Here is a 26,325-nt window from a genome sequence, read left to right as displayed (position 1 = left end):
GTAAATGGAAAACTTACTGATCAGTTGGAGGGGAAAACAAAATAATTAAGTCACTCTTACTAATGAGCCACTTGGTTTTCAAAAGTGTCGTTAAGAGTCACTCGAGAGTATAATCTGACATTGAACCGACATTTAGATTTTGTCGATATAAAACTCTTGATAATATAAGAAATAATGAATTATTAGTGAAGAGTCCACTTTACGAGGATGTTTTCTTCTGTTTTGCAGCATATTTGGAGCCCTTCGTATACGTATTGAACTCGAGGCAGCCCGTAAGATGGAAGATCCGGACGGATATTACCCTGGCATCAAAGAGACGGCATCTCTTTGTGGTAGTTATTTTGCATAGCTCTTGCACTTTAACATTCATTTGTACTGCAACACCGTTATGTAACGCATCAGAAACTGAGGATGAAATTAAAGAATTTATTTCAAAATCCTTGAAAGAGTCGATATTTTCCCCCTCATTTACAAGCCAATGTTTTTATGTTGTATTCTTTTGATTATAGATTCCGTCCTATTCGAGTATCCGCCTTGTTAGTAATGGTCAGAAAAAACAAGTGAGGAAGAATACGATGCCGCAAGACACCGTGGCCCTGATGTCATGGGTCAAGACCGAGTTCAAGGCCCTGACGTCGTACACTGAGCTCCGGAGAGGAAACCAAATGACACTGAGTGTTGGACTAGGTAGGGGAAATATCACAACACGAATGGAAAAGGGGGAAGGGGGGTGCAGACGAGTGAGGGTAGGATTATATATGAAAAATGAAATATGGTATTATCTTGATCACACTAAGACATTTATTTTCATTTGACGAATAGTTCCTTAAGTTTATATTTATGAAAACTTGCCCCACACTAGAATTTCAAAGAAAAGGTTTGGGAAAATGCCAGCTACAATGTATTTACATGTTTTTCATGCAAATCATTTTTGTATAAAAGTATAAGTTTGAACAATGTGCTCAATTGTACATATTAAATAGATTTAAAATTTTCACACCAATTCATTTTCCTCGATAAGATTAAAACTTTGATACTTTTTGTTAGGACTGAAAACCAATTTTCAATTGCATAATTAATCTTAAAATATGTAATTTTAATTTTTTGAGCGATGATATTTTCTTTTTCTTATTTTTGAACATTATTATTTTGAGAGATTTTGAACAAATGAGAGAAAGTTAAAGCAATTTTATCAGAACATCTGCACCAGAAATTGTGCAAATTGATCCATTGTTTCTGAACTCAACATTAAAAATGACCTAGAAATTTGTCATTTATTTGAATGGAGCTATTTGCGGATGTCATATAACAACTGTCTATTGATTTTTTTCCCATCTGCACAGGGTATTAGCTTTAATAATCTCAATTCATTGACAATTTGTGGAAAGTTTAATAGTGAGTGCTGGATATTTGATTCTAACTTTTCCACTGTGCAATGTTTTAAAGACATAAAAATGATTAGAGAAAAGTGCCAGGTTTCAAATTCGTAAAAATTGTTCTACTATCCGTACAAGCATATGGTGTAACAAAATACAGTTTGTTCCTCGTAATTTTTTATTATCTTGTTTTATGTGTGTAGAACAAATACCTAATGTTTAAACAATGAGCATTGCATAAAAAGCTTGATTTAAATCAAATTGCTTTTAAAGAATTGTGGGATATATCAGATGAATATCACGGGGCTTTGTGAGATTTTGACAGATTCTTTTGAAAGGCTCTGTCAAGGCCATGGTTAGGCCAATGTAAACAGGAGTATCTAAAAAGTACATGTCACAACTTCACATTATTGACATAAGCCATCACACATCGGTAAACCCTTTACATTGCCTTTGAAATCCTGTAGTATACACTCATCTATGTTCCAGATGATTCTCGACCTGGAAATATGATGCCACGATCAAAATAGTTTTGAACATGCAAAGGCACGAGATATTTTTTTTATGCTGCTTATAACTCACTGTTCTGAAATACCAGCAATTCATAATAAAGATATGTTTGAGTGATTTAAATAGATAATGTAGAATTGCTATCTTTAAGAAATGGAAAGGGGAGAAATTTATGGGGTAAAAACAAGTAATGCATAATTATATCTGACAATGAAGAAAAAAGAGATATGAGAAATTTTAGTAAATAATCATAGATATATATACATGTGAATCATAAGTTGCCGTGATTCATAGTTAAAATACATCATACCTCGGTATTTGAAACCCATAAACAGTGGTAGGTTTCTTTATTATTAAATTTGAGTCTCCCTAGATCATTTGCATATTGATAAATTTTATATTATGACGTCAAAAAAAAAGATTTAAAGCTAACAAAAAAGGGAGGAAGAATGAGCCACAATGAGGTGTCTGTTGCGTCTTCTTCTCCTGTACCCCCACGTAAAACGAGAGGGTAAATTTGACCGTGATTAAGAGCTCCATTTCAATTCTAGCCATGTGTTTTACATTGTAATCCAGCTGTTTTAGAGACCTCACATGAGGATATCCCCAGATCTCGGCAGGTTTTGTTTTGATCTTGGATTGCATTGTGACTTCACAAGTTGTTAGCTGGTGATTGGAGATGCTATTTGTGATTGTCTAATGTCACTGTTAGTTATCTTCATACGTTACAGAAAGTTACTGATGGTGTGGGTATTTCTGGCTTCTGTGACAAGCCTCATAAATCTCCAGCTAAACATAAATCAAGTTACAGTTAAAATCCGGATAAAATATAAAGAGGATTGAAAAAATATAAAAGTTTTCTGCAGAAATTTATCAAGATTGAATTCAGATTTATTGTTTATTTGCTTATTAATATTTTTTTTTACTGACTAGTCTTACATAAAGAATGGGTAGGTCAAAAAGTCTTTCAGATGGTAAAAAAATTTGCCTATATATCTCATCTTCATCTTAATTCCGTGGTATAGAATTTCAAGAATTTGTAGGAGTACTAGGTAAATACAATGGAGCCTGATTTTCTTGTATGATCATTTTATCTATGAGGTTTTGTATAAAGGGAGTGCCTGGCCAACTTTTACATGTTTACAATGCACTTAATCCACTGGATTATCTAAATCTCTTTCAGGGCATTGATTAAAATCCCATGAAACCAAGCTTGAAATTGCAGTGAAAACATCCTTTGGTTGTAAATGTAGCATACAGCCTTCTCCATGATATATCTCCATTTCTCCCTGTGTTGATAACTAGGTGCGACATAAGAAGGTCAACATGGAGAATTATCCCATCCTCTGGCAGACTAAACCATGTGAAATTCTACATACTATCTTATGACATCAATCATGGAATTGTCACAAATGCATTTTGTTGACAGTTTATGTACCAAGATGACTTTCAGAAATGTAAAGCATTTTCATAGTGATGCTGTGATAACAGTATAATAAAGCTTATTCACTGAAATGTTACGTTTTCACTTAGTCTATTGAAAAAAGTAAACATTTTTTATGCAGTAAAGATGCTGAACATATATAAAGAATATGCTTAAACATTTGATGATAAAAACACTAGGAGGCAGCCTCCCCCCCCCAAAAAAAAATATCATTTGTCTTTTAAAGTGCTCATCAGTGTTGAATTTTTAGCTCACCTCGACGAAGTCGAGATGAGCTTATGCTATACCCCCGGCGTCGGCGTCGGCGTCCCAGGTTAAAGTTTTAGGAGCAAGTCCATTCCCAAGTAACTATAAGCCCTACCTGAACCAAACTTGCATGGATGATGCATCTAGGGATGTACACTACCAGACTTGCTTCAGATGCTGGATCTGACCTGCATTTTCTAGATGAGTGACCTGGTTAAAGTTTTTGGAGCAGGTTGAAGTTTTTGGAGCAGGTCCATTCCCAAGGAATTATAAGCCCTACCAGGACCAAATTTGCATGGATAATGCATCTTGGGATGTACACTACCAGACATGCTTCGGATGCTGGATCTGACCTACATTTTCCAGATGAGTGACCAGGTTAAAGTTTTTGGAGCAGGTCTATTCCCAAGGAATTATAAGCCCTACCGGGACCAAACTTGCATGGATGATGCATCTAGGGATGTACACTACCAGACTTGCTTCGGATGCTGGATCTGACCTACATTTTCCACATGAGTGACCAGGTTAAAGTTTTTGGAGCAGGTCCATTCCCAAGGAACTATAAGCCCTACCCGGACCAAACTTGCATGGATGATGCATCTAGGGATGTACACTACCAAACATGCTTCGGATGCTGGATCTGACCTACATTTTCATTCCCAAGTAACTATAAGCCATAGCTAAACCAAACTTGCATTGATAATATATCTAGGTATGTACATTACCAGACTTGTTTCGGATGCTGGATTTGACCTACATTTTCATTCCCAAGTAACTATAAGCCCTTTTTGAACCAAACTTGCATGGATGATGCAAGGGAATATAGCTTCGGAATCTGACCTATTTGATTTGGACCAAACTTGCATGGATGATGTATTTAGGGATGGACACTACCAGACTTGCTTCGGATGCTGGATCTGACCTACATTTTCATTCCCAAGTAACTAGAAGCCCTATTTGGACCAAACTTGCATGGATGATGCATCTAAGGATGGACACTATCAGACTTGCTTCGGATGCTGGATCTGACCTATATTTTCCATACAAGAGACTTGGTTAAAGTTTTGGGAACAGATTATTTTTTGATATCTGCATTATTAACAGTTATGAATATTTGTTTACACTATACATATTTTTCATGCTACAGGCTTAGAAATGTGTATATGCCATGTAAGGGGTTAAACACAACTTGCAAGAATATTGTTGTTGGGATGAATACTATATATTAAGAAAATATGATGTGAGATTTGCATTACTTAAACTGATACCATTCGTCGAGGTGAGCTTCGTAATCTTTGATTACCTATGTTTTTTTTAGATAAAAATGCAGCAAGTGATTGTGTGATACAGGAAAACTCTTCGCAGAAGTTGAACGTGATGGCAAAATTTGAACAACCCCAGCTCTCCTCTGGCTGCATTGTACCTCAAACTGATATCTCCAGGTAAGAAACCAAACAACAGGTAAAAATATATAACTGACCAGCCCCACTGGTTATACAGGTAGTGCCATTTTACTTTATTGACCCTCAAAAATAAGACCAGAGATTAAAGTGTTAAATGCCATTGAAAAGTTGTTCATGTATTTTTGTGATTATGTCAGTAATGCTTGAGAATCAATGAAAAAGTAGGCCACACTCCTTCAGATAAATATTTTCAAGGATTATTGCCCTGGTTTATTTGATTCTCGTGCTTTGTGATTTTGTGATCTCGAGTTCTATTGTCATTGAAATGGCCCATTATATTCCTAGTTTAATTTTGTTAGTTCTTCCTTTGAGCTAATTAATTAAAGTACCTGTTGCATGATGGTGTAAAATACACATCAAATACTCAATATCATTGTTCAATCTGACCTAGATACCCAGAATTTATAACTCAAAGAGCTTTGTCTTTAATTCATGAAGGTTAAAAACAAATCTAGTTCTTTTGCATTAGTGCGCCTTATTAGGCAGATGCATTTGGCGACATTTAACAAAAAAAGGTTAAGCCATCTTAAATAATCTGCTTAGTCGAGTATCATTCAATGAGAGTTGATGATGGAATTTCTTGTCATGTCTCCATGTAGTGAAGATTGTACTATTGATTTAAGTCCCCAGCATTTCCAAGTAGATGAATGAGGTTCAAACATTTTTTTCTCATTGCATAATCTAGACAAATGTCCCTTAATTCAAAAGTCAAAATATCAAATTAGACAATAAACTGTATATTTTTGTAGGGTGGCTTACATTATTGAGGTAGAACAAGTGAGCAGGGTGTCTAACACCTCAGCTGCCATTGAAGCTCACCTGGATATCCGAAGCATGTCAAAGAAGAGGATTCAGAAGGACTTCTGGCTGGTCCTAAAGTCCCCGGACCATGTCAACTGGAGAGTGTCCACTCACAAGCTACAGGGATACATAGATATTGTGGTCAGTGGTCCGAGTATTGATCATAGTGTGAATCTTCTCTGTACAGTTATGAATTAATCCAGTATGAGGGGGAAAACCCTTCTTTTATATGTTTTTTTAGAAACTCTATGTTTTAGTTGTAGTTAATTCTATGTCTTCACGTGTATTGAGGTCTAAGTCTTTTGAAGGAAAACAAAAATCCTCTGATACTCTTGTCATGGTTTATAATGTTTGTAAAGATAATATTTAGTCTGTATCTTTGATATAAATCATTATCTGTCAAAGCATATTTAAAGTACTAAATATGAAAAACTACTGAATAATTCATAGAATTAATTCAGCCATTTATGAAAAAAAAATAGGTCATACTTTATTATGATAAATTATGTTGTATTTTGTGTGCTTGGACATAATATGTTTTTACATCACATGTAAAAATAAATTTGTAAATCATTTTTGATAGGCCAATCTCAATCTCAATATATTCATTTTATATAAATTTGTGACTCCTTTTTGATAGGCCAATAGCTATGTGGACATGACGCGTATTAGGATGGACCCAGTAAATGTGAGGAGGGACGAGATTTCCGCGACCAATCAGGGACTGGTCCGCTGGGTGGAGGATTACCTGGGACCAGTGGCGATGTACACCAAGGTCAACCTGGCCAATAAAATCAAACTGGTCTTACCCGATACAGGTGAGAACTCTTCTGAGGCACTCCTTATTTCAAAAAGTCACACATCAATGAAATTTCATCTTTATCTCTACAATGTGACAGATTTTGTGGTATAGCACATTTCCTCTTCATCAAAGGTGTAATCCATTTTTTAAAAAGGCCTTTACATTTCCATTTTTGACATTGACATTTTTCTCATCTTTTGTTGTTTTCGTTTCTCCTCCAGCCAGCAGCAACTCTCCTAAGCTGAACCCTACTCACATTGACCCATTTTCTGTCCAAGGATACACTAAGACAGTAATCCGGAGGGTGTTACGGACAGAATGTGATGGAACAGGACGAATTACTGTGCACATGATCAAGTCCGTCATGAAGGTCATTTTAATTTTACAATGTTTCTTATCAAATTGAAAAATTGGCTATTACGTTGAGAAAATACATCAGAATGCATTATGATTGTGTACTCAAATCTTTTTTGTAAAATTTTGTCAAGGCATAATGACAGTATTGCTTTTGTGAATTTTAAATGGCCACACAATGGACTAAATGTTAAACTAATAAATATTTTGTCTTTTTAGATTTTCAATCTGTCCAGAAAACAGATCACCCTTTTGGATGATGACTGTATAGGAGCTGTAAACAAGAAGGAGTTGGTGTTTACAGCGATGCCACAAACCTGTAAAACATCTGTGTCACACAAAGGAGACCAGTCTCTCTACACAAATGCAGTAAGTCTCACAAAAAAGGATCAAGTCCTTGAAATGCAGTACTATAGTATGTCTTACACAGTGGGACTAAATCCTGAATACTATGTCTTTTACAATGGGACCAAATCCTTGTACACAAATACATGTTCTGTAAGTCACAAAAAATGGGACCAAGTCTCTGTACTAAAATGCAGTAAGTCACACAACCAAGTTCCTGTTTTTAAAAAACTATAAGTCACACACAAAGGGACCAAGATATATCATTCACCTATTAATAATTATTCAATTTGGTTATTTTACCTTTGAAAATAATTTCAATAAATCAATGTCAAAATGTTCAATGTCAGATTGTGATCCACAAAGAGGAGGTGGACGGGGGACTGTACGACCAGCCGAGCGGACTCGGGATGAATGACGTGGACGAGGGGGAGGACGACTTCGGAGTGGAGGGGTCCGGGCAGTCCATCATGGACGGGACTTACCTGGACGATGAGGACTTGAACCACACACCAGACAAAATAGAGATCCCCATCCGCTGCACCGCACCTAGGAGAGCGGAAGATGAGATTGTATGTTTCTAAAAGAAATAAGTATAGCAAGTTTAAATTTGTAGCCTCAGACATCAAAAGAAGGGCAATGTTTTACAAAGAGATATGTTTGAAAAGTTTGAATTTGAATGGAAATGATATTCATTGAGCTGACTTACAATGACAACTTAAAGATTTCATTTTGCTTAAATCTTAAGCCGAAATTTTAAGCATGTATCCACGAAATCAATCTTTGTTTTGTTTACATAAGGCACCTACTACAAGTCGCCCACGGAACATCAGTTACTGGGACCCGTCCTCTGACGTTCATTACAGTATCGTCCTGTATAAATCCTCACACTACACTGACCCACTACATACCTTCCCTCTAGCCCTGCCGGCCAATAGCAGGGTCTACGCCAAGGCCAGCATCGAAGCAGGTACTTAATTTCTTTTTTTTTTGAAAATATATGGAGAAAAGAATAAAAGTAGAATGGAGCATGTGTGTTGGAACTAACCTGATTTTGAAAACGAACATTAGATCGTAAAGCTTATTCTAAAGAAAATGAAATTACAATGTTGATTTTATGACAGATCAATCTTTGAGGGTTGTGGTTCAGAATTGCTGGATTTCTCATACTCACGACTCCCCACCCAGTCTTTGGCTCATCAGGGACGGGTAAGTGACCATTGTCAAATTAACTAAAGTAATTGATGTAAAGAATTGCAAACAAACCTGCAAGTGGAGAAAATTTTATTTGGAATTTTTATTCAAAAAGTACATGTAATACACAATTTTAGATGGAATATATGTGTGTCTTGTTTTTGCAGCTGTCTGAAGGACAAGAACGTGCGTCGTCAGCCTGGTATACTCCGTAGTCTGACCCAGAGCGAGAGATTCAGTTTTAAGCTGAGTAATGCGACTCCGTACCACTTCTTGAAGTGTCAACTGAGCATCTGTCAAAACTGGCAGACCAAAAGCAACAAAGATATTCCAATGGTATGTCTCTAATTTCATTTAGACATCTCTTAAAAAAAAAATTGGATTTCTACATTGTCTTCTTGCAACCTCCTGCTTAGTGTTGTATAGGGGAAAATAACTCAATGTATTATTTTCACCATAAACAGGTGGACATTGAAGTTGCTAATTCAAAAATTGTGAAAATAATCAATATGTTAACAGTCAGTATTGCATGTAGATACACTTCTAAAATGAACAAACAAGGTAACAAACACAAAATGACTTTATATCTGTAAATTTAAGACCTATATCATGGTTTTATTGTTCCTTTACATTGCTACTGGTATTTTTTTACTTTAAAAAAAAACATTCCAAGCAAAATTTAATGCATGCAGCATATTTTTATTGCAAGTAAATGAAGCATTGAAGTTTTAGGATGTCAACATATTGGTTTCTTGAAAATGAAGATTAAGTGTTTACTGGTTGATAGATTTTCCTATAACCATCATAAACATGAGATCTCTTTCCATGAGAAACCACAAAAATATGCTTCTTTTTATCAGCTCTAGTTGATTTCTTTTCGGCATCGTTACAGTGTAATTCAGAGGAGAAGATGTGTGACAGTGAGAGCCCTATAGCCATGATGAAGGAGATCACTCTTGGTCCACTGTACGCCACCAACTCCTTACCACCCCCCGACGAAAAGGAGCTGGACCCTCCTAACTCCACTATCAGTAAGTCAGGAGGAGAGAATTGTTAATCCTTTGAAAAACATGATTGTTAATTGAAATAAATGATGGCTTGATATTTTGAAGTTATTTGCTGTAAAAATACTTTTCCATTATGTCGTTTTCAGTAAGAGAACCACATGTGAACATTGTCAATCGACCCTCAGAAAGCAAGACCTCGGAGAAATCTAACAGAAGTCAGACGGTTGTGGTGGAGGGTCTGGACTCGGGGACAGTGATTGGAATCGCTTTTGCAGCATTCATCATCGGAGTCCTGCTGGTGTCTGCTCTGTGGTTTATTCACACTCACACAAGTAATATAAAAGATACTATTTTGTCATGTTCATTTAAGTAAGATAATAGACAGAACACAAACAAATGCTTTCTTTGTAATTCATGGCAGCCACATCCAAGAAAGTTTGGTAAATGAATGAAGGATTTTGAAATAAAAATCATACATTGTTGATATATGAAGATCTAGATTTTCATTTGGCTTATCTTATTTGATTCTGTCCTCAGACATTTTTATGTGGAGTGTGCAGACTTGATAACTGTGAATTTGATGTTATTAAAGTTTTACATGTTTTGTAGCCCCAATAAAGCATGCTGTGGCCTCTCGAGCAGTATTGGATGGAAGTGGTGAATCAACGCCAATGTCAACAGCACCACTACAAATCAACTCGTAGCACCGCTGGGGGGAGGCACAAAGGGGATAACTACTGCTTTAGCAATGTAAATTCAAGCAAAGCAAGGTATTCCTAAAACATGATTTTGGCATGTTCCAGTGTACATGCAAAACAATTCTCTGTTAACTTCTGAGTATTATTTGTGTGATATTAAGCAAGCAAAAAAGTGTTAACTGTGACAGAAATGAACTAAGAGATGCTACATGTACCATGGAGTCAGTATTGTTATGGATCCAAGAGAAAAAAAAAAGAACCATGTTCAAAATGGAGGTACATTACACACAATGATCAGCACCACAGCTTAAACCAAAGAAGAGGATATTTTGTGGATTCTAGCCCCTCCCTGGGGGGTCTCTCAGGATATTAGCAGCACCTGTTAGCTGTGTTGGCTAATGGCAGCCAAAATTATTTTGGAAGTTAATATTTTGAAAACAAGTAGACATGTTGTATGATAGTTAATGTATTTAATTATGGAGGGTTCCTGCCTCGAGTCTTTAAAATGGCCACAAATTTGGTGAACTTTCTATTGATATAGAGATTCCCAGATGGAAAAGAATGGGAGAAGCTTCAAGTTTCTTGGAATCAGATTTTAAACTAAGAAAGTTTTTTCACCAAAATGAAACAAACACAAAGCTAGAGCAAGTTAGCATTAGGAATAAAACTGTCTTTGTTTTGTAAAACGGGTAAAATAGGTGATTATTGAAACATGGCCAGGCAAATCTGTTTGTTAAGCTCCCATTGGATACATTGTAGACGGTACATAATTAATTCAATGTCTATCATATCATTTGCTGAATGTTTCTGTTAGCTACATTTATTTCTAATATGTGCCACATTTTGTTATCGTTTTGTAAATTATTTATTTATTCTTTCAAAATAATCAGGATGAAAATGTGACAGGTATATCTTTGTATGAATATAGGCATTCTGTACTTAAAAAAACCCATCTTCTATCCAGTGAACTTATGGAAGAGAAGAGGAAGTTATTTAGTCTCTATACCTCATCTAACTTTAAAACCCTTCAGGTTTCAAACTTAAGCTCATTATTTATGCAATATTGAAAGGTCAGGGAAACTGGAAGGTCAGGGACACTTTTGTGCCTTTGCAAAATAAATAGGGGGAAGGGATCTATGTTTTGAATGACTAAGAGAGACAGAGTCATGTTAAATTTGATTCTGGGGAAAAAAGAATTATTTAAAAGTAATGGAGAACATGAAATGTATTTAAAATTTCAGAAAACAATTTTTGAAGGCAAGAAAGAGGGTTTGTTAATAATTTTGGCAAGTAAAAATTGCTTTATAAGTGTTTCTCTAAGAACAAACATCTTGTAGCTTGTTCTTTGATTACCTCAGTATATCATATAAACGCAGGGAAACTGTTAAACTGTTAACTTGCTCTAGCTTTGTGTAAAGCATTAATTGCAGTTAAAGAAGTGATCTGGATGATCTTTTGATGTAAATAGATATTTTATTGGTGTTTCATGGTAATATACTACATATATATCTGTATGTTTTTAATTGTATCGCGACTATTATCACCATGAATACCAGTGAATATGATACAAACTGTAAACACTTGAGTGATAATCTGTAACCATTGAAACTCTTATTTATTTAGAATGTCAGAGTGGAGAATTTGTCTGTGATGATTTTAATGTAAAACATATTTTTAACCTAGAATGGATCTGAATCATAGTGCTACTTGTCTTTGTTGGCAGGTATTTGGTGTATATTCTTTCAAAAGGAACTCGGAATAGTGCTAAATTGTCATTTTTACAGGAGTCTAGTGCTATTTTATTGGAGAATATATTCTCTAAGCCATGTTGGTATACCAGAATTCTTGTTCAATGGATTAAAAAGAAATGTTTGTATTTATAACCAAACTGAGCAAAATTTAATGGGTTATAAAACATTACCATGCATGTAAGATCTGTCTTCGGGTGGAAATGATTCTCTCCTCTCTTATATTTTTTTGTTGATGTTTATTTTATATTAAGTTGAGACTTTGTAAATATGAACTGCCTGTAGAATTTCATTATGTATCTTTAGACCTGTAGCATGCCGAGTCTATTATTAAGGGAGGCTGCTTTATGTCGGGGGAACAAAGAAGGGGGCCCCCACGGTTGTTACTGATGTCTGTGTTGTTATTTTGTTGTTTATGAACAGTTGTTTGTTGGGTATTATTATTCTAAGTGCTGTGTGTGACATTTTTATTACCAATGCATTATGATTTGTTTTTTGTTTAAGTTTTTTTTTAATGAAGATGAAAATTATTGACAATTAGATTATATCCCTACTCTCCGGGAGTACACTGTATTTGGTTAGTATTTGCATTTATTTTTATAAAATGGATAGTTATAGTAGGAAACTTACATTTTATGTTGTCAAATTGACACAGTTATGCCTGTGTTGTTTGATGATGAAACTGAACTAAGACTGTTTCTAACTGAGAAGACCAGTTATATGATCTTTTTTTTTTAAATTTAGAGATGAATGTCTTATATGAAGTAAACACACTTCTTATATGGTATTTATGTTTCGTTTAAGCATTTACATTTTATTTTGTAATAGAAACTTATCATTTAAAATATAGATCTGTTACACATTTTCGAAATTTTAAGTTTGATATAAAGAAAAATTTAAAGTTCAGGATGTATTTGTTCTAGGCAGTTGTAAGCAGCAATATTTTTCACATCACCAAATTTTCAGTCAGATCATGTATGGGAAAACTTTAATATTGAATTAGCATTTCATTCATAAGAAAGACTGAAGTTAAAACACACACATATATTTATTGTTAAAAGGCAGCATAAATTTTGTATGTTACAGTGGTCACTTATAGAGAACCTTTCATGTAGCTTAATCTTGAATTGGATCACTACAGATAACTGGTACATTTGTTTTGTCTGTCTGTTTGTTTGTTTCTGTATTTGCACTGCATTATATTCTTGTGTCACAGTGGTTTATTTTTTGGTCAATACGTCTACCTCAGTTTTCATTTGGGTGCTGTTTTTAAAGCACACATTTCAATATAACCATTTTATAAATAGTTCACAAAATATGCATTGCACTAGTGTTTCTCATTTTTGAACTTCTTGCAAGGAGATGGCAGTGAATTAAAATTTCTTGCATTAAAATACTGTTAATATTACTGGGTACTGTCTGAATTATAAGAGATGCTAAGATTCAATCCAAAATGGTTGTGTGTTAAGGTATTTTTTTTTTGAATGAAATTTTCCTTTTAAGCAAAAGTTCACTGAAAAGATATGGATATGTTATTGATAAAAATTTTTAGATATGATTTTTCTCTGTTCAAAATTTCCCTTTACATTCTTGTTGTCCATCATATATTGAGCCTTTGTTGACCAACATTTTCTCCCGTTTTTATTTAAGAGAACATAATCAGACCTAATAGTTGTCAAAATGTTGACCTCATATCACATTGACCTGACCTCAGTCATGTTGAAGGATCACTACAACGTTTTATGCAGCCATTTTACATTATTTGTTACCTCATGATTGTGTCATTATGATCATCGTCATATCAAAGTCTTATTTCGGGGTTTTACAGATTCAGAAAACATGACAACTTAAGTAGAAAGAATCTTGATTAGATATCAAATGCAAAATTTATGTACACATATTCAATTTTTTTTAATAAGAAAATTTTTTTTGAATACATTTCAATTATTTATAATGAGCTAGAGCTCTACCTCAGTTTTTTTTTTCTTTTAAAATTACTTCATTTTATCATTTTTACATATTTGTTTTGAAATGTAAAAACTTGCTTGTAAATAAGTGCTATATTTATGTATCATGTATCTGTATATTGACCATTGATAGATTTCTCTGGTTTGAATAAGGCAGGGAAAAAATTATTGCATTGTTAATAAACATTACTTTTAAAACATTGGCAATTAAATGAAAAAAATCAAATTATTTACAAAAGTTAAAAAATACATTTACATTCATATTTATAGTTCTTAAAAATAAATGGCAAATACAAAAAATGTCCAGAATTTTTGTCCCTTGAAGTGAATTTGTTTGAAAATTATTTAAAAAAACCAATGTATATAAAATCTGTGTAGCAAAATTGTTGTGTGTGTTTTTCATTGTAACTGATAACTGTTTGTATGCTCATCAGAACTCTGTTAAATTATTTATGCAGCTTTTTGTCGTGTCTTTGGACAGACTTTATAATCCCGGTGCCATAGTTATTCTTTAAATCTTGCTGTTGAAAATCCTTGATAAAAATTTGTGAATAAAACAGGATTTTTGAATATGTAATTTGAAAATGACCACTGTTTTATGTTAATGAACGTACATTGTGTGTTGGCTATGAAGGTCTGTAATACTATATAACCGTGAGAGGCAGGCGCGAGTGTTTGCTGTAGTGACATACAAACTTAATGGTCAGGATTTACAATTGTAAGACCTATTTATCTACCTCAAATGAACCTGTTGTACATTTCTTTTAAAGAAAACAGATTTTTTTTCAGTGTAATCTTTGCTATTTCATTGTCATCTATGATAAATTTTCATGTATCTGATGAATTAAAATGTATAAAGTAGAAAAGATTGTGTTGTTTTTTTATGACTGTCAGCTTATGTTATGGAACAAGTGATTTCCTTACATGTAGCACTGACTTGTGTTGTTTTTTTATGACTGTCAGCTTATGTTATGGAACAAGTGATTTCCTTACATGTAGCACTGACTTGCCCATGCTGTCTCTTTCATTGCACTTATTTATTGTTCATCCATTTAATTTTCATGGGGTATAGGCATTGGTATCTGTAATGATAATGAGATTATCCACAAACTCTCTTCCTAAGGAAATCTTTGTTTTGGTCCATATTTATTATGTTTAAGCACAGCAAACTCACAGGAAAAACAATTCTGAAATATAAAAGTAGGTTCAAGTATTTTCATAGTATGGAAATCTCCAAGGTCAACGTCAAAAGATCAAGGTAATTCACTAATTGGTATCCCATGAAAGATCTTGCCACATAAAATACATATGTGAAGTATAGAAGCCCTAGCCCTAACTCTTCAAAAGTTATGGCCAAGGTTAAAAATTTTTAAAAGTAGGTCAAACTCCAAGTGCAAGGTCAAAGGGTTAAATATCTTAGGATCCAATGAAAGGTCTTGTTACAAGGATTAAATACAAAGTATGAAAGCACTAGCCCTAACCCTTTAAAAGTTATGGTCAAGGTTTGCTTTTTAAAAGTAGGTCAAACTCCAAGGTCAAAGGGTCAAAGTTCTTGGTATCCAATGAAAGGTGTTCTCACAAGGATTACATATGTGAAGTATGAGATCACTAGCCCTTAGCGTTCACAGGTTATGACCAAGGTTAAAGTTTTGTCAAAGTTATTATACCCCCCACAAACAAAGTTTGGGGGGGTATATAGGAATCACCTTGTCCGTCCGTCCGTCTGTCTGTGCAAATATGTCCGGTCCATATTTTTCTTCCAGAGGAATATTATACAATCTACTACTTCACCCGAAGATTGCTTATGACCTAAGGGTGTGTCATGACCTTGACCCAAGGTCATTTAGAGAAGTTCAAGGTCGCTGAAAGAAAAATTTTATTATTCGTGTCCAGTCTATATCTTTCTTATTGATAAACTTGGTAAGTTCCAATTTCACCCAAAGATTGCTTATGACCTAAGGGTGTGTCATGACCTTGACCCAAGGTCATTTGGAGAAGTTCAAGGTCGCTGAAAGAAAAATTTCATTATTCGTGTCCGGTCCATATCTTTCTTATGGATAAACTTGGTAAGTTCCCATTTCACCCAAAGATTGCTTATGACCTAAGGGTGTGTCATGACTTTGACCCAAGGTCATTTGGAGAAGTTCAAGGTCGCTAAAAGAAAAATTTCATTATTCATGTCCGGTCCATATCTTTCTTATGGATAAACTTGGTAAGTTCCCATTTCACCCAAAGATTGCTTATGACCTAAGGGTGTGTCATGACCTTGACCCAAGGTCATTTGGAGAAGTTCAAGGTCACTAAAAGAAAAATTTCATTATTCGTGTCCGGTCCATATCTTTCTTATGGATAAACTTCGATGTTCCCATTTCACCCAAGATTGCTTATGACCTAAGGGTGTGTCATGACCTTGACCCAAGGTCATTTGGAGAAGTGCAAGGTCACAAAAAAAAAATTTCATTATTCGTGTCCGGTCCATATCTTTCTTATGGATAAACTTGGTAAGTTCCCATTTCACCCAAGGATTGCTTATGACCTAAGGGTGTGTCATGACCTTGACCCAAGGTCATTTGGAGAAGTTCAAGGTCGCTGAAAGAAAAATTTCATTTTAATGCAGAAATAAAAAAATATGTTGCACTGGAATTACAATGTATTAGTATTGATGTTTCATTTGGTTGCGCCTTTGTTTCATTCATTAAGAAACATAATGAGCAATTATATTTCACTGCAAATTTTTGTAAGTAAATTGTGAACACCTCTGGATCCATAAAGTATTTTTGAATTCGCATCTTCTCTGAAAAATCCAATGGGGGGTATTTGTCCCTATTGGACAGTTCTGGTTGAAATCTCCAAGGTCAAAAGGTCAAGGTAATTGGTATCCAATAAAAGGTCTTGCCGCAAAGAATACATGTGGGGGTATTTGTCCCTATTGGACAGTTCTAGTTGAAATCTCCAAGGTCAAAAGGTCAAGGTATTTGGTATCCAATAAAAGGTCTTGCCGCAAAGAATACATGTGTAAAGTATGGAAGCTCTAGTCCAAAGCGTTCAGAAGTTATGGCCAAGGTTAAAAATATGAAAAAGTAGGTCAAACTCCAAGTTCAAGGTCAAAGGGTCAAAGATCTTGGTATCCAATAAAAGGTCTTGTCACGAGGATTAAATATATATGTAAAGTATGAAGGCACTAGCCCTAACCCTTTAAAAGTTATGGTCAAGGTTTGCTTTTTAAAAGTAGGTCAAACTCCAAGGTCAAAGGGTCAAAGTTCTTGGTATCCAATGAAGGGTCATCGTCGCAAACCACGGCCAAAATGTACGATCCTCTCCCATTCTGGCCGTGATTGCATGAGACGAGAATGTTTCGTAGTTCATTTAAGTATTGACCAATGCGAGTAAAGCATAGTCGGAAATTGACCTTTCGTGCGACCTTTCAATACCCAATCGCAGTGTACGAAATACTGTTGATGTACGTTGTTGATTTCAATTGCGATGGAAACACAACTTGTCATTGACTGAATATGACGTCACAATACAAAGGCGTAAATATTCAAGACTACCACGACACTTTTTGTGATCAAACAGCCTCAGGTAGGAGAGAGCTATATGCGGACTCTGGACCGTGGCTTGAGACGATGATGAAGGGTCTTCTCACAAGGATTACATATGTGAAGTATGAGATCACTCGCCCTTAGCGTTGACAGGTTATGACCAAGGTTAAAGTTTCGTCAAAGGTATTGGAATCTCCAAGGTCAAAAGGTCAAGGTAATTGGTATCCAATAAAAGGTCTTGCCACAAAGAATACATGTGTAAAGTATGAAAGCCCTAGTCCAAACCGTTCAGAAGTTATGGCCAAGGGTAAAAGTTTTAAAAAGTAGGTCAAAGGGTCAAACATCTTGCTGTCAAATGAAAGGTCTTGTCACAAGGTTTAAACATGTAACATATGAAAGCACTAGTCTTAACCCTTTAAAAGTAATGGTCAAGGTTTGCTTTTTAAAAGTATGTCAAACTCCAAGGTCAAAGGGTCAAAGTTCTTGGTATTCAATGAACGTAAATCCCTAGCCCTTAGCGTTCAAAAGTTATGGCCAAGGTTAAAGTTTTTTCATAAGTACGGAAATCTTCAAGGTCAAAAGGTCAAGGTTGTTTGTATCCAATGAAAGGTCTTTCCACAAAGAATACATATGTGAAGTATAAATGTCCTGGTATCTACTGTTCAAAAGATATGGCCAAAGTAAAAGTTTGGAATATTTGTGTAAAAGTGGGTCAAACTCCAAGGTCAAGGTCAAATTTGGTGGTACCCAAAGAAAGGTCTTGTCAAAAGGAATATACATATGAAATATGAAAGACATAGCTCCACTAAATCAAAAGTTATGAGCAAGGTTAAAGTTTTTGCGGACAGAGAGATAGCTAGACAGATGGACGGACACGACAAAAACTATATGCCCCCGAAACTTCGTTTACGGGGGCATAAAAATTCCCACCCTCAACTAAAAAAAACCACTGGCCCAAGAAACTAACTTATTTGGAAGCATCCTGGGGTAGTGTAGATTCTAGAAAATGGGTTAAAATTATGACCCCTGGGGTCTGGCCGTGCAAAAATAAGGAATCAAAGTCTTACATTGAAATACATGAGAAATCATCTCAAGAATCACTGGACCAGAAAAGCGGAAACTTGTAAACTTACGTGAAAGTATGCTGTCGTATTGTTGATTCTAAATTATTCAATTCATTTCATTTGGGGTTTCGATGGGGCTTACTAGGGGTTATATTGAGGAGTACCTTCAACACTTTTCAAGAGTAAATCCATGATGAACCATTCATCATCTGGTAGTGTAAATCCATTTTTATTTAAATCACAACCCCTGTGTATAGAATGTGGCCATAAAAGGCAATCAAAAATACAGAAGAATAGATGTAGTTTTTTTGGGGGGAGGGGGGGGGGGGGGTCTGATGTAGAACAAGCAGAGTCAAAGTTGTTGCTAATGCAGGTCTAGTTGTCTTCTCTACATTTACTACTTCTTTCCAAGAAGGCTCCTTCATGTTCATCAGTGCATCTGGTTCCGGAACATTTCCTTTTCTTTCAAAGTTTTCTAAATGCTCCAATAGCTTTTTATCACCGTGTGTCTCTGCTAGATGTTTTCCAGTTCACCTTTCGTGCCTTTTTCCTAGTTTACCTTCGCCCCAAGTACTGCTTTCGTAAACATGCATAGGTTGGCTGCAAACAGGACACTTTCCCTCACATTTTCTTTTCCTTCCTTATTATTTCTATTCTATGAATTGTTTTTCTTTCCCTTTATATTGATCTTATCTTATTGAATTCTTTTTTCTCTATGTTTACTGAACTACTATAGTATTTTGTGATTTTTATGGCACGCCAAATTCACAAAAATGAGCTAAACACAGTTTCACAGTTGATAAACTATGTTTATCGACTGTAAACTATAGCTTACAAACCGTGAACTATAGTTAACAATTCGTTAACTATAGTTTTCATCACAGGCACCTGACGTTATTTATTTTTCTTTTAATAAAAAGAAAATATACACATACCTAATAATAAACAGGTATGTGTATATTTTTTTTATTAAAAGAAAAATAAGTAACGTCAGGTGCCTGTGGTTTTCATCTGTAAAACTATATTTAACGGTTGTTAACTATAGTTTACGAATGCTTACCTAAGTTTACCTGTCTGCAATAAAACGTTAACAATAGATTTTGTTGGTAAACATAGATTCACGTCTGTAAACTATAATTTACAATCGTGAACTATAGTTAAGAGTTGTTAATCATAGTTTCACAAATCGTGAAACTATATTATCTGATCGTTAACTATAGTTAATGGTTGTAAACCATAGTTTACAAATCGTGAAACTGTATTTATCAGATAATCTATGTTTTGCAGTCGCAAATTAGTGTTTTCAGTGTTAATTATAGTTAATGCTTGTAAAACATAGATTATCGCGTAAACTATAGTTTACAGATGTGAAATATAGATTATCATCGTTAACTGCAGTTTACGGACCGTAAACTATAGTTTACAGTCGATTAACCTAGTTTATCAACTGTGAAACTATGATTAGCTCATTTTTGTGAATTTGGCGTGCCATAGACTTTGTCTATTTCTGCTGGCAGTGACAGAATTTCTTACTTCCAATGGTTAGGTATGCTGGTGCACTCAAAACTGTTACATGTTTGTTGCCAATGACAGCTTTTTGTTAGTGCGTCTAAGAAGTGTGGTATCTCAGGGTTTAAAATTAACGCTCGCCCACTCGCAAATTGCGAGTAAAATTTGGTGTGGGCTCATAAAATTCATAACTTGCTCGCCCACATGGCGAATGAAAATTCTGCAGGGGCCGAATTCATTCGACCAGTCCCCTTACTGAAAAACAGACATTTCCACAGGTTTTTCATTCAAAACTCCCAACCAATGAAATAAATCACAGCAGCATGGTCCTATTGTTCGTAAATATCCTTCATCTTTTCCATTTAACAGTACTACATGATTTGTGAAAGCCCTAAAACGATCGTTTTTTTCCTAATCCGAATTTCCTCCATTCTTCTGTACATGGTTGATACGTGAAAGATATACAATTTTAATAACTCCAAACTACCTATTCATATAAATTATAAGTGTTTTTACTTATTACTGTTTCAGATATGTTACAGTTAAAATATTTAACATTGAAAATCTTATTTATGTACCATTGTTACTTCATCAGTTGAACTTGAAGGAGCAAATACATGTATACGTATTCCACCATGTAAAAAAAGGATAGTAAAATTGATGCTTGAATTCAATTTTATTTCCTTTGATTAAATATTCATATGACATTTGATTTTTATAAAGTAAGAACTCCAATTTTAAACAAATGTAGTTATACACAATCATATTTTATTTGTATCTACTTTTGTCCCAGTATCCAAAAAAAGGAACTTTTTTTTTTTAAATCACAGAAACTGACTGTGGGCTAACAAATTGAGCTGTGGGCTCCTAAATTTGAAATGTTAGGAGCCCACATGGCTAGTGGAAATTTCAGTTAATTTTAAACCCTGTATCTAATATCTAATCAAGATCTTCACAGCCTCTTATCTCTTGTAAAATGTTGTTTCTTGTTGTCTATTAAAGGTTCTGCGGTTGTACTTCATAAGTTTTGATATCGATACCATTGCTTCTCATCAATGCAAATCTGCTACCTCACTAGCTTAGAGGTCCTGAACACTGTATGTTCTTTCTGAAATATATGGAGAAAACTAACAGTATTCAAGCTCAAAAGTTCATTAAACAATACAAAATAGGAGCGGAACAAACACAGACCTCCAAAACATCAGAGAAGGGATCAGGTGCCATGGAGGGAGCAACCCATGCCGACCAGTCACACCCGCCGTGTGCTCCTTGGCATGATTGGGAAATAATGGGAAAACCCGTCGACAATTCAGTGTGTAAATAATTGCTTAAGAATTGGTATAAAAACGTCAGTCAGCATTTGACTCAATGATAAATTGTATTTGCTGACAAGGTCATTGTATCGACCATGGAACTTACGAAATGACGACTTTAAACGAGGCTGCTGAAATTCTTGTTTCATCAACTTGTTTGTCACTAATTTACTTCATTAAGAAATTGTTCATACGTAGAGCATGCTCTTGCGTATCGAATCAACTGAGAAATATAAACCTAAGCAGGTGATATCTAATTCTTGGAACATCTTTGAATCTTTCAAGTTCTTGTGCACTTTCCAAAAATGACACTGGGTTGTTTTCAGTACTTATGCCTGTGTCCCTTTTGAAGATCTTTTAAAAGCCGTGGCAAAGTGGAGGGGGATGTTTACGTTTGTGACGTCCAAATACAAAGAATGAACAATGCCTAAAATATAGCATATCTTTTTGGACAAATCCTCATTCAACACCCTACAAAATAGAATTTGTGATGTTTATTGCATTTTCTCATTGATAATTTCAGTCCTTTAATAATTCATTCCCACAAGGAATATAAAAGTACAAATTCTAACATCTAACAAAATACTTAATCGGAAGTATACTGATTATAATGGAGTTCTAACTGATGCCATAATTTCTAAAAAGAAGATGGATTTGCACTTGGAGTGAAGAATTTTAAAGAAGTTTAAAAACTGCTTGAGGTATATCGAAATTTTAAACATTACTTAAAGAAAAGTGTTAAATAAAATACAATTTCACATCTTCGAAAAAAATTGATTGATGCATGCTGTCGTCATAAAAGTTCTACATGTTCCACAAGTTCTGATACTTTTCTTCGCTCTGATTGGTTGTTATTTTTCAAATGTCCTTTATCTGATTGGTTAACACACGGACTTCTGTGATGCGCAATTTGTGATGATTGGTCAGAATTTGAAGACACATTGTTCCAAACATTACTGATGGAACTCTGTGATTTGTTATATACGTGTCTCTTTGGTTCTTCACGTGACATTTCTTCTGAAAAGCAAAAATGCTGTGCTAATTTTTACCAACCGTGTTATTTCTGTAAATGCAAGAATAAACATTTGATATATAGAACGAAATATACTAGGATAAACGACAAACTTTTAACTATCATAAACATCTTTAATTAAATATCTTATTTGACAACATATAAGCACATAAAAAAATGATTCATACCAGATGTTCCCTAACCGTAAAGGACTAATATACTGATAAAAGTCTAAGATATAAAAGCAGAGTTTTATGTTCCTTTTTGAGAGGTTTCTTTACAAAATCGACAATACGTGTATATATACTCTCAACAAATACATTAACCTGTACTCACTACCTTAAACAGTGTCTCACCTTTAGATATACAGTATATCCTCAGAGCTCCAATAGGCGAAATAAACTGCAGAGAAGCACGCCAGACTCTATCTTCCTCTGGCTAGGAGATTATATTTCACAATCTATTTACCATCGAGGAGTGAGATCTTTATTTTTCCTGAAGAGTTTGATTAAGGCCCATATTATTAATAATAAACTACCCGTAACGTTCCGGGCGTAGCTCAGGGCTTGTACATCATCGCATCGATCACGTTATCCTCAGATAGTAGACTGAAAACAGGGGGAGAAATGCCTCTTTGTGGGTTTTTTTTAATTAATACTTAATGAGGTGTACATATAGGAAACATAATTAGAATACTCGGGGATGAAATGCACAGTGGTAAAAACTGAGGAGGAAACAAAAAGTTTAATTAAATATTGCACTGTTCAAGCAGTGTTCTGGGAATTCGATTTTTTAAGTGATTACGCTTGGTGTATTTCAAAAAGAAATATTTATCATAGGGACTTCGCTAAATTGACATACATTTTTTCAACACTGCTGGCGTCTGTCTGTGGAAGGTGTACAATTCAGCAATATTTTTTTTTCTTTTAAAAAAGTGTCGGTTTATAGCATCATTGTAAACAAATAATCCGAAGTATAGAAAAATGTTTGGAGATTTTTTTTTTTATAATAAGTAATAGTTACATGATGACACGAGATGATGCATACAAAATATCGTTGAGTTATTGCACGCGAGGAGGCGTTAGCCTCCGAGTTTGCAATTTTTGTCTCATTTGCATAGCTCCTCCTACATCTAGGGTATAACGGTTGGATATCACTAGCTTTATATCACATATGTGATATTTAATATATCACAACACTTTTGTTGATATGAGAAATACACCCTTGTGAAGATCAAAGAAAAATTTGTCGGTCATGGGATAAGCATATTTATCCTCTTGATTCCTTTTATCGGAGTACTATTGTAACTATATATACAGATTCCAAATACAGATGAAACATGGACGTTCACGTATTCGCGGAAGATACAGAGTCATTTGCAGAAAAAAAAAAATCGAACAACTCTAGTATTTATGTGCCCTATGGCATTCGCTTATAGTGCAGGGATATTTCAATAACAGGAAAGAAAACTATTTATACCGTGGCCACATGAATCAATAAGAAATGCCTATTCTGAGAATATTTCAATCAATATTCCGAGCGCGATCTCATCTTCCAGGCAAGGAACTGAGACCGGCGTAAACTTGGAGATTTTGAGGCTTTGATGTACGCTACATGCCTTTTTAAAATCTGATGACAGACGCTATGGGGAGCGGTTACCTCCCAACAAAACTGATTTATGTCGGCTTTCTACGGAAAATATGCCATTCATTAAGATTTGACTTCTTGGGAGGTAAAAGAGGGTTTACATAACAACAGATAGAAAAAAAATAAACAACTAGATTAACCACGGAGATCATCTTGAAGATCAAAGTGGTTAATGCTCAAACATTGATTGATTTCAATGAAGCAGTTGTTCAACAAACCCCGTTTGAAATAATTAAACTGGTTAATAATAAACGCAAAATATTTATCCATTAAGTTTGGTTATCGTAAAAAAGGCTTTTCTTTTTAAAAAAAATTCAATATCCCTTCTAGCAAAAATAATTAAATACAGGGTATATATTTGTTACAAAAAATATTGACTATATACTTTAATCAAACTTTATTACAAGTAAAACCAAAGCCTGGACAATGTGAAACTTGCAGATACAAGGGTGCAGTATTGGTGCTTACATGTTATCATTATCTTTCCCTAATAAATCGATCATGGCAAATAACTTTGGGTAAAGGGGGTTTGACAATATTGATTCCGGGTCATTCGTCGAAATTGAAACACAGAAACTTATTTTCAATTTGAAAATGTAATTTTTTTTTCAATCACTAAGTTTTTAACTCACCTGAGTCATTCAGATAACCTATTACTACACTGTGCATGCATTTATTTACCGTTGAAGAGTTTTAGCTTCTATAAAACCGCTGATGCAATTTCAACTAATTTTGGGTAATGGAATCCAGGAATAAAGAGAAACAGAAATTTTGAATTTCATGGTCCTTGTCCTTTTGCCTCTTAGACCAAAACCAAAACTGTTGAATTCATGTTCATGGGTATACATTCATTAAAAAAGCACTCATTCTTTTTCTCTGCTCTTGCATATTAAGCAAAAAAATTACGTGCATATTTATGATGAGCAAGGGCATCTCTTCCAACATTGTGAAATACAAGGCCCCTGGGTCAGGGTTTCTGGAACTGGGATTGGGATTTTAAAGTTATAATGTGCAAGGGTGTCTCTTCCAAAATTGTGAAATTCATAGCTCTTGATTCAGTGGGTTTGTCTTAAGGATGGACCCTTTTGATTCTGTTTAATTCTTCTCATCTTTTCTTGAGCATCTAGGATGCAAACAAAGTACAAAATTGTAATGAGCAAAGGTGTTGTTATAAGTCTGTAAAATTCTGAAACACTGGGTGAAGTGTTCTAGTGCTAAACAAAGCTTTATCTGATATTGTTTGGAAATCAGTACTCTGCTGACCCCCCCCCCCCCATGTGGTATTAAATGGATTCATCGAGTTAAATAAAAGAATTAAACAAGAATTTTAAATAAAAAAGTAATTTCATGCTTTTCTATGGTCATGCAACTAGCCTTGTAAATCATAAATATATAAAATGAGACAAATATTCTAGTACCTATCTTTGTACATACATGTAATGTATTCTTCAAAGACCAAAAAATGTCTATCATATTAATTAGTCTGCAGAATGATAGTGAAAAATTGGAGTGTATCAGTACTGGCATATAAACAGATCAACTTCATGATTTATCGTTAAGCACTAGATTCTTACGTCTTTTTTGGCCGACTCCAGAAATTATGCAAAATTATACATGTCGCCTATGATCTGGTTAAGTAGCATGACCTTCATAAAAAGTGAATTGGACAAGGTCAAAGAATTGGAAATTATTCTTTCTTGTCCTTAATATATCTGAGGCCAAATAAATGGTTCTGTGACTTGAACCAATGGAGGTCGTTTTTGAGCAATCTCAAGGTCTTAGAAAAAGAAACTGTCTAATCTTTGTGTTGGAATATCATTGGAGCTTGTCATTTTATGAAATATATTATGTTATGACCTTAATCATCTGAGCAAATTTGCACATATTTGGAGAATGAATCAGGTTCATTATTAATGAGAACCAAGCTCATTTCCACATAAATGCTACTAACAAATAATGGGATATATCAATATTCTGAATCCAGATCATTCAAAGGTAACAAAATTTTTTGATAATTGCACTTCATGACAGCTATGGTATCCGAGGCAATTGTTAAGAATATTTGCAACATTGTTAACTTTGTGGTCTAGCTCTACCCCCCAATATGGTGTTGAACAAGATATTATGAAACCACAACAATTTTTTAACGAAAAAAAACCCCACACGGAATATTGCTGATGAATAACAATGAATACAGTGAATACAACTTTTATCAACAATTTGGTTCCTCTAAGCATCATTTTTTCTTTTTTCATGCTACAAATTATTATTATAAAGTTGTTA

General features: G+C 34.6%; 1 protein-coding gene across 1 annotated transcript in view; it reads left to right on the top strand.

Moving 5' to 3' along the window:
• Window positions 1–14,821, top strand: part of LOC134246558 (transforming growth factor beta receptor type 3-like) — a 30,130-nt gene extending 15,309 nt beyond the window's left edge. Inside the window, exons 4-17 of the mRNA XM_062728948.1 lie at window positions 229–332; window positions 510–687; window positions 4,895–5,018; window positions 5,789–5,981; window positions 6,481–6,658; window positions 6,864–7,012; window positions 7,216–7,365; window positions 7,692–7,913; window positions 8,143–8,311; window positions 8,466–8,550; window positions 8,703–8,871; window positions 9,428–9,566; window positions 9,689–9,874; window positions 10,152–14,821. Of these exons, the coding sequence (XP_062584932.1) occupies window positions 229–332; window positions 510–687; window positions 4,895–5,018; window positions 5,789–5,981; window positions 6,481–6,658; window positions 6,864–7,012; window positions 7,216–7,365; window positions 7,692–7,913; window positions 8,143–8,311; window positions 8,466–8,550; window positions 8,703–8,871; window positions 9,428–9,566; window positions 9,689–9,874; window positions 10,152–10,246 (2,141 nt within the window). The 3' untranslated portion in view covers window positions 10,247–14,821. The remainder of the gene's footprint in view (window positions 1–228; window positions 333–509; window positions 688–4,894; window positions 5,019–5,788; window positions 5,982–6,480; window positions 6,659–6,863; window positions 7,013–7,215; window positions 7,366–7,691; window positions 7,914–8,142; window positions 8,312–8,465; window positions 8,551–8,702; window positions 8,872–9,427; window positions 9,567–9,688; window positions 9,875–10,151) is intronic.
• The last annotated feature ends 11,504 nt before the right edge of the window (window positions 14,822–26,325 follow it).

The sequence above is a fragment of the Saccostrea cucullata genome, unplaced genomic scaffold, assembly GCF_032062105.1.
Source record: "Saccostrea cucullata isolate Sc308-1 unplaced genomic scaffold, CSIRO_AGI_Scuc_v1 ctg29, whole genome shotgun sequence".
NCBI lineage: Eukaryota > Metazoa > Mollusca > Bivalvia > Ostreida > Ostreidae > Saccostrea > Saccostrea cuccullata.
The sequence above is the reverse complement of the archived record's forward strand: the minus strand, read 5'-3'. Positions and strand labels throughout refer to the sequence as shown.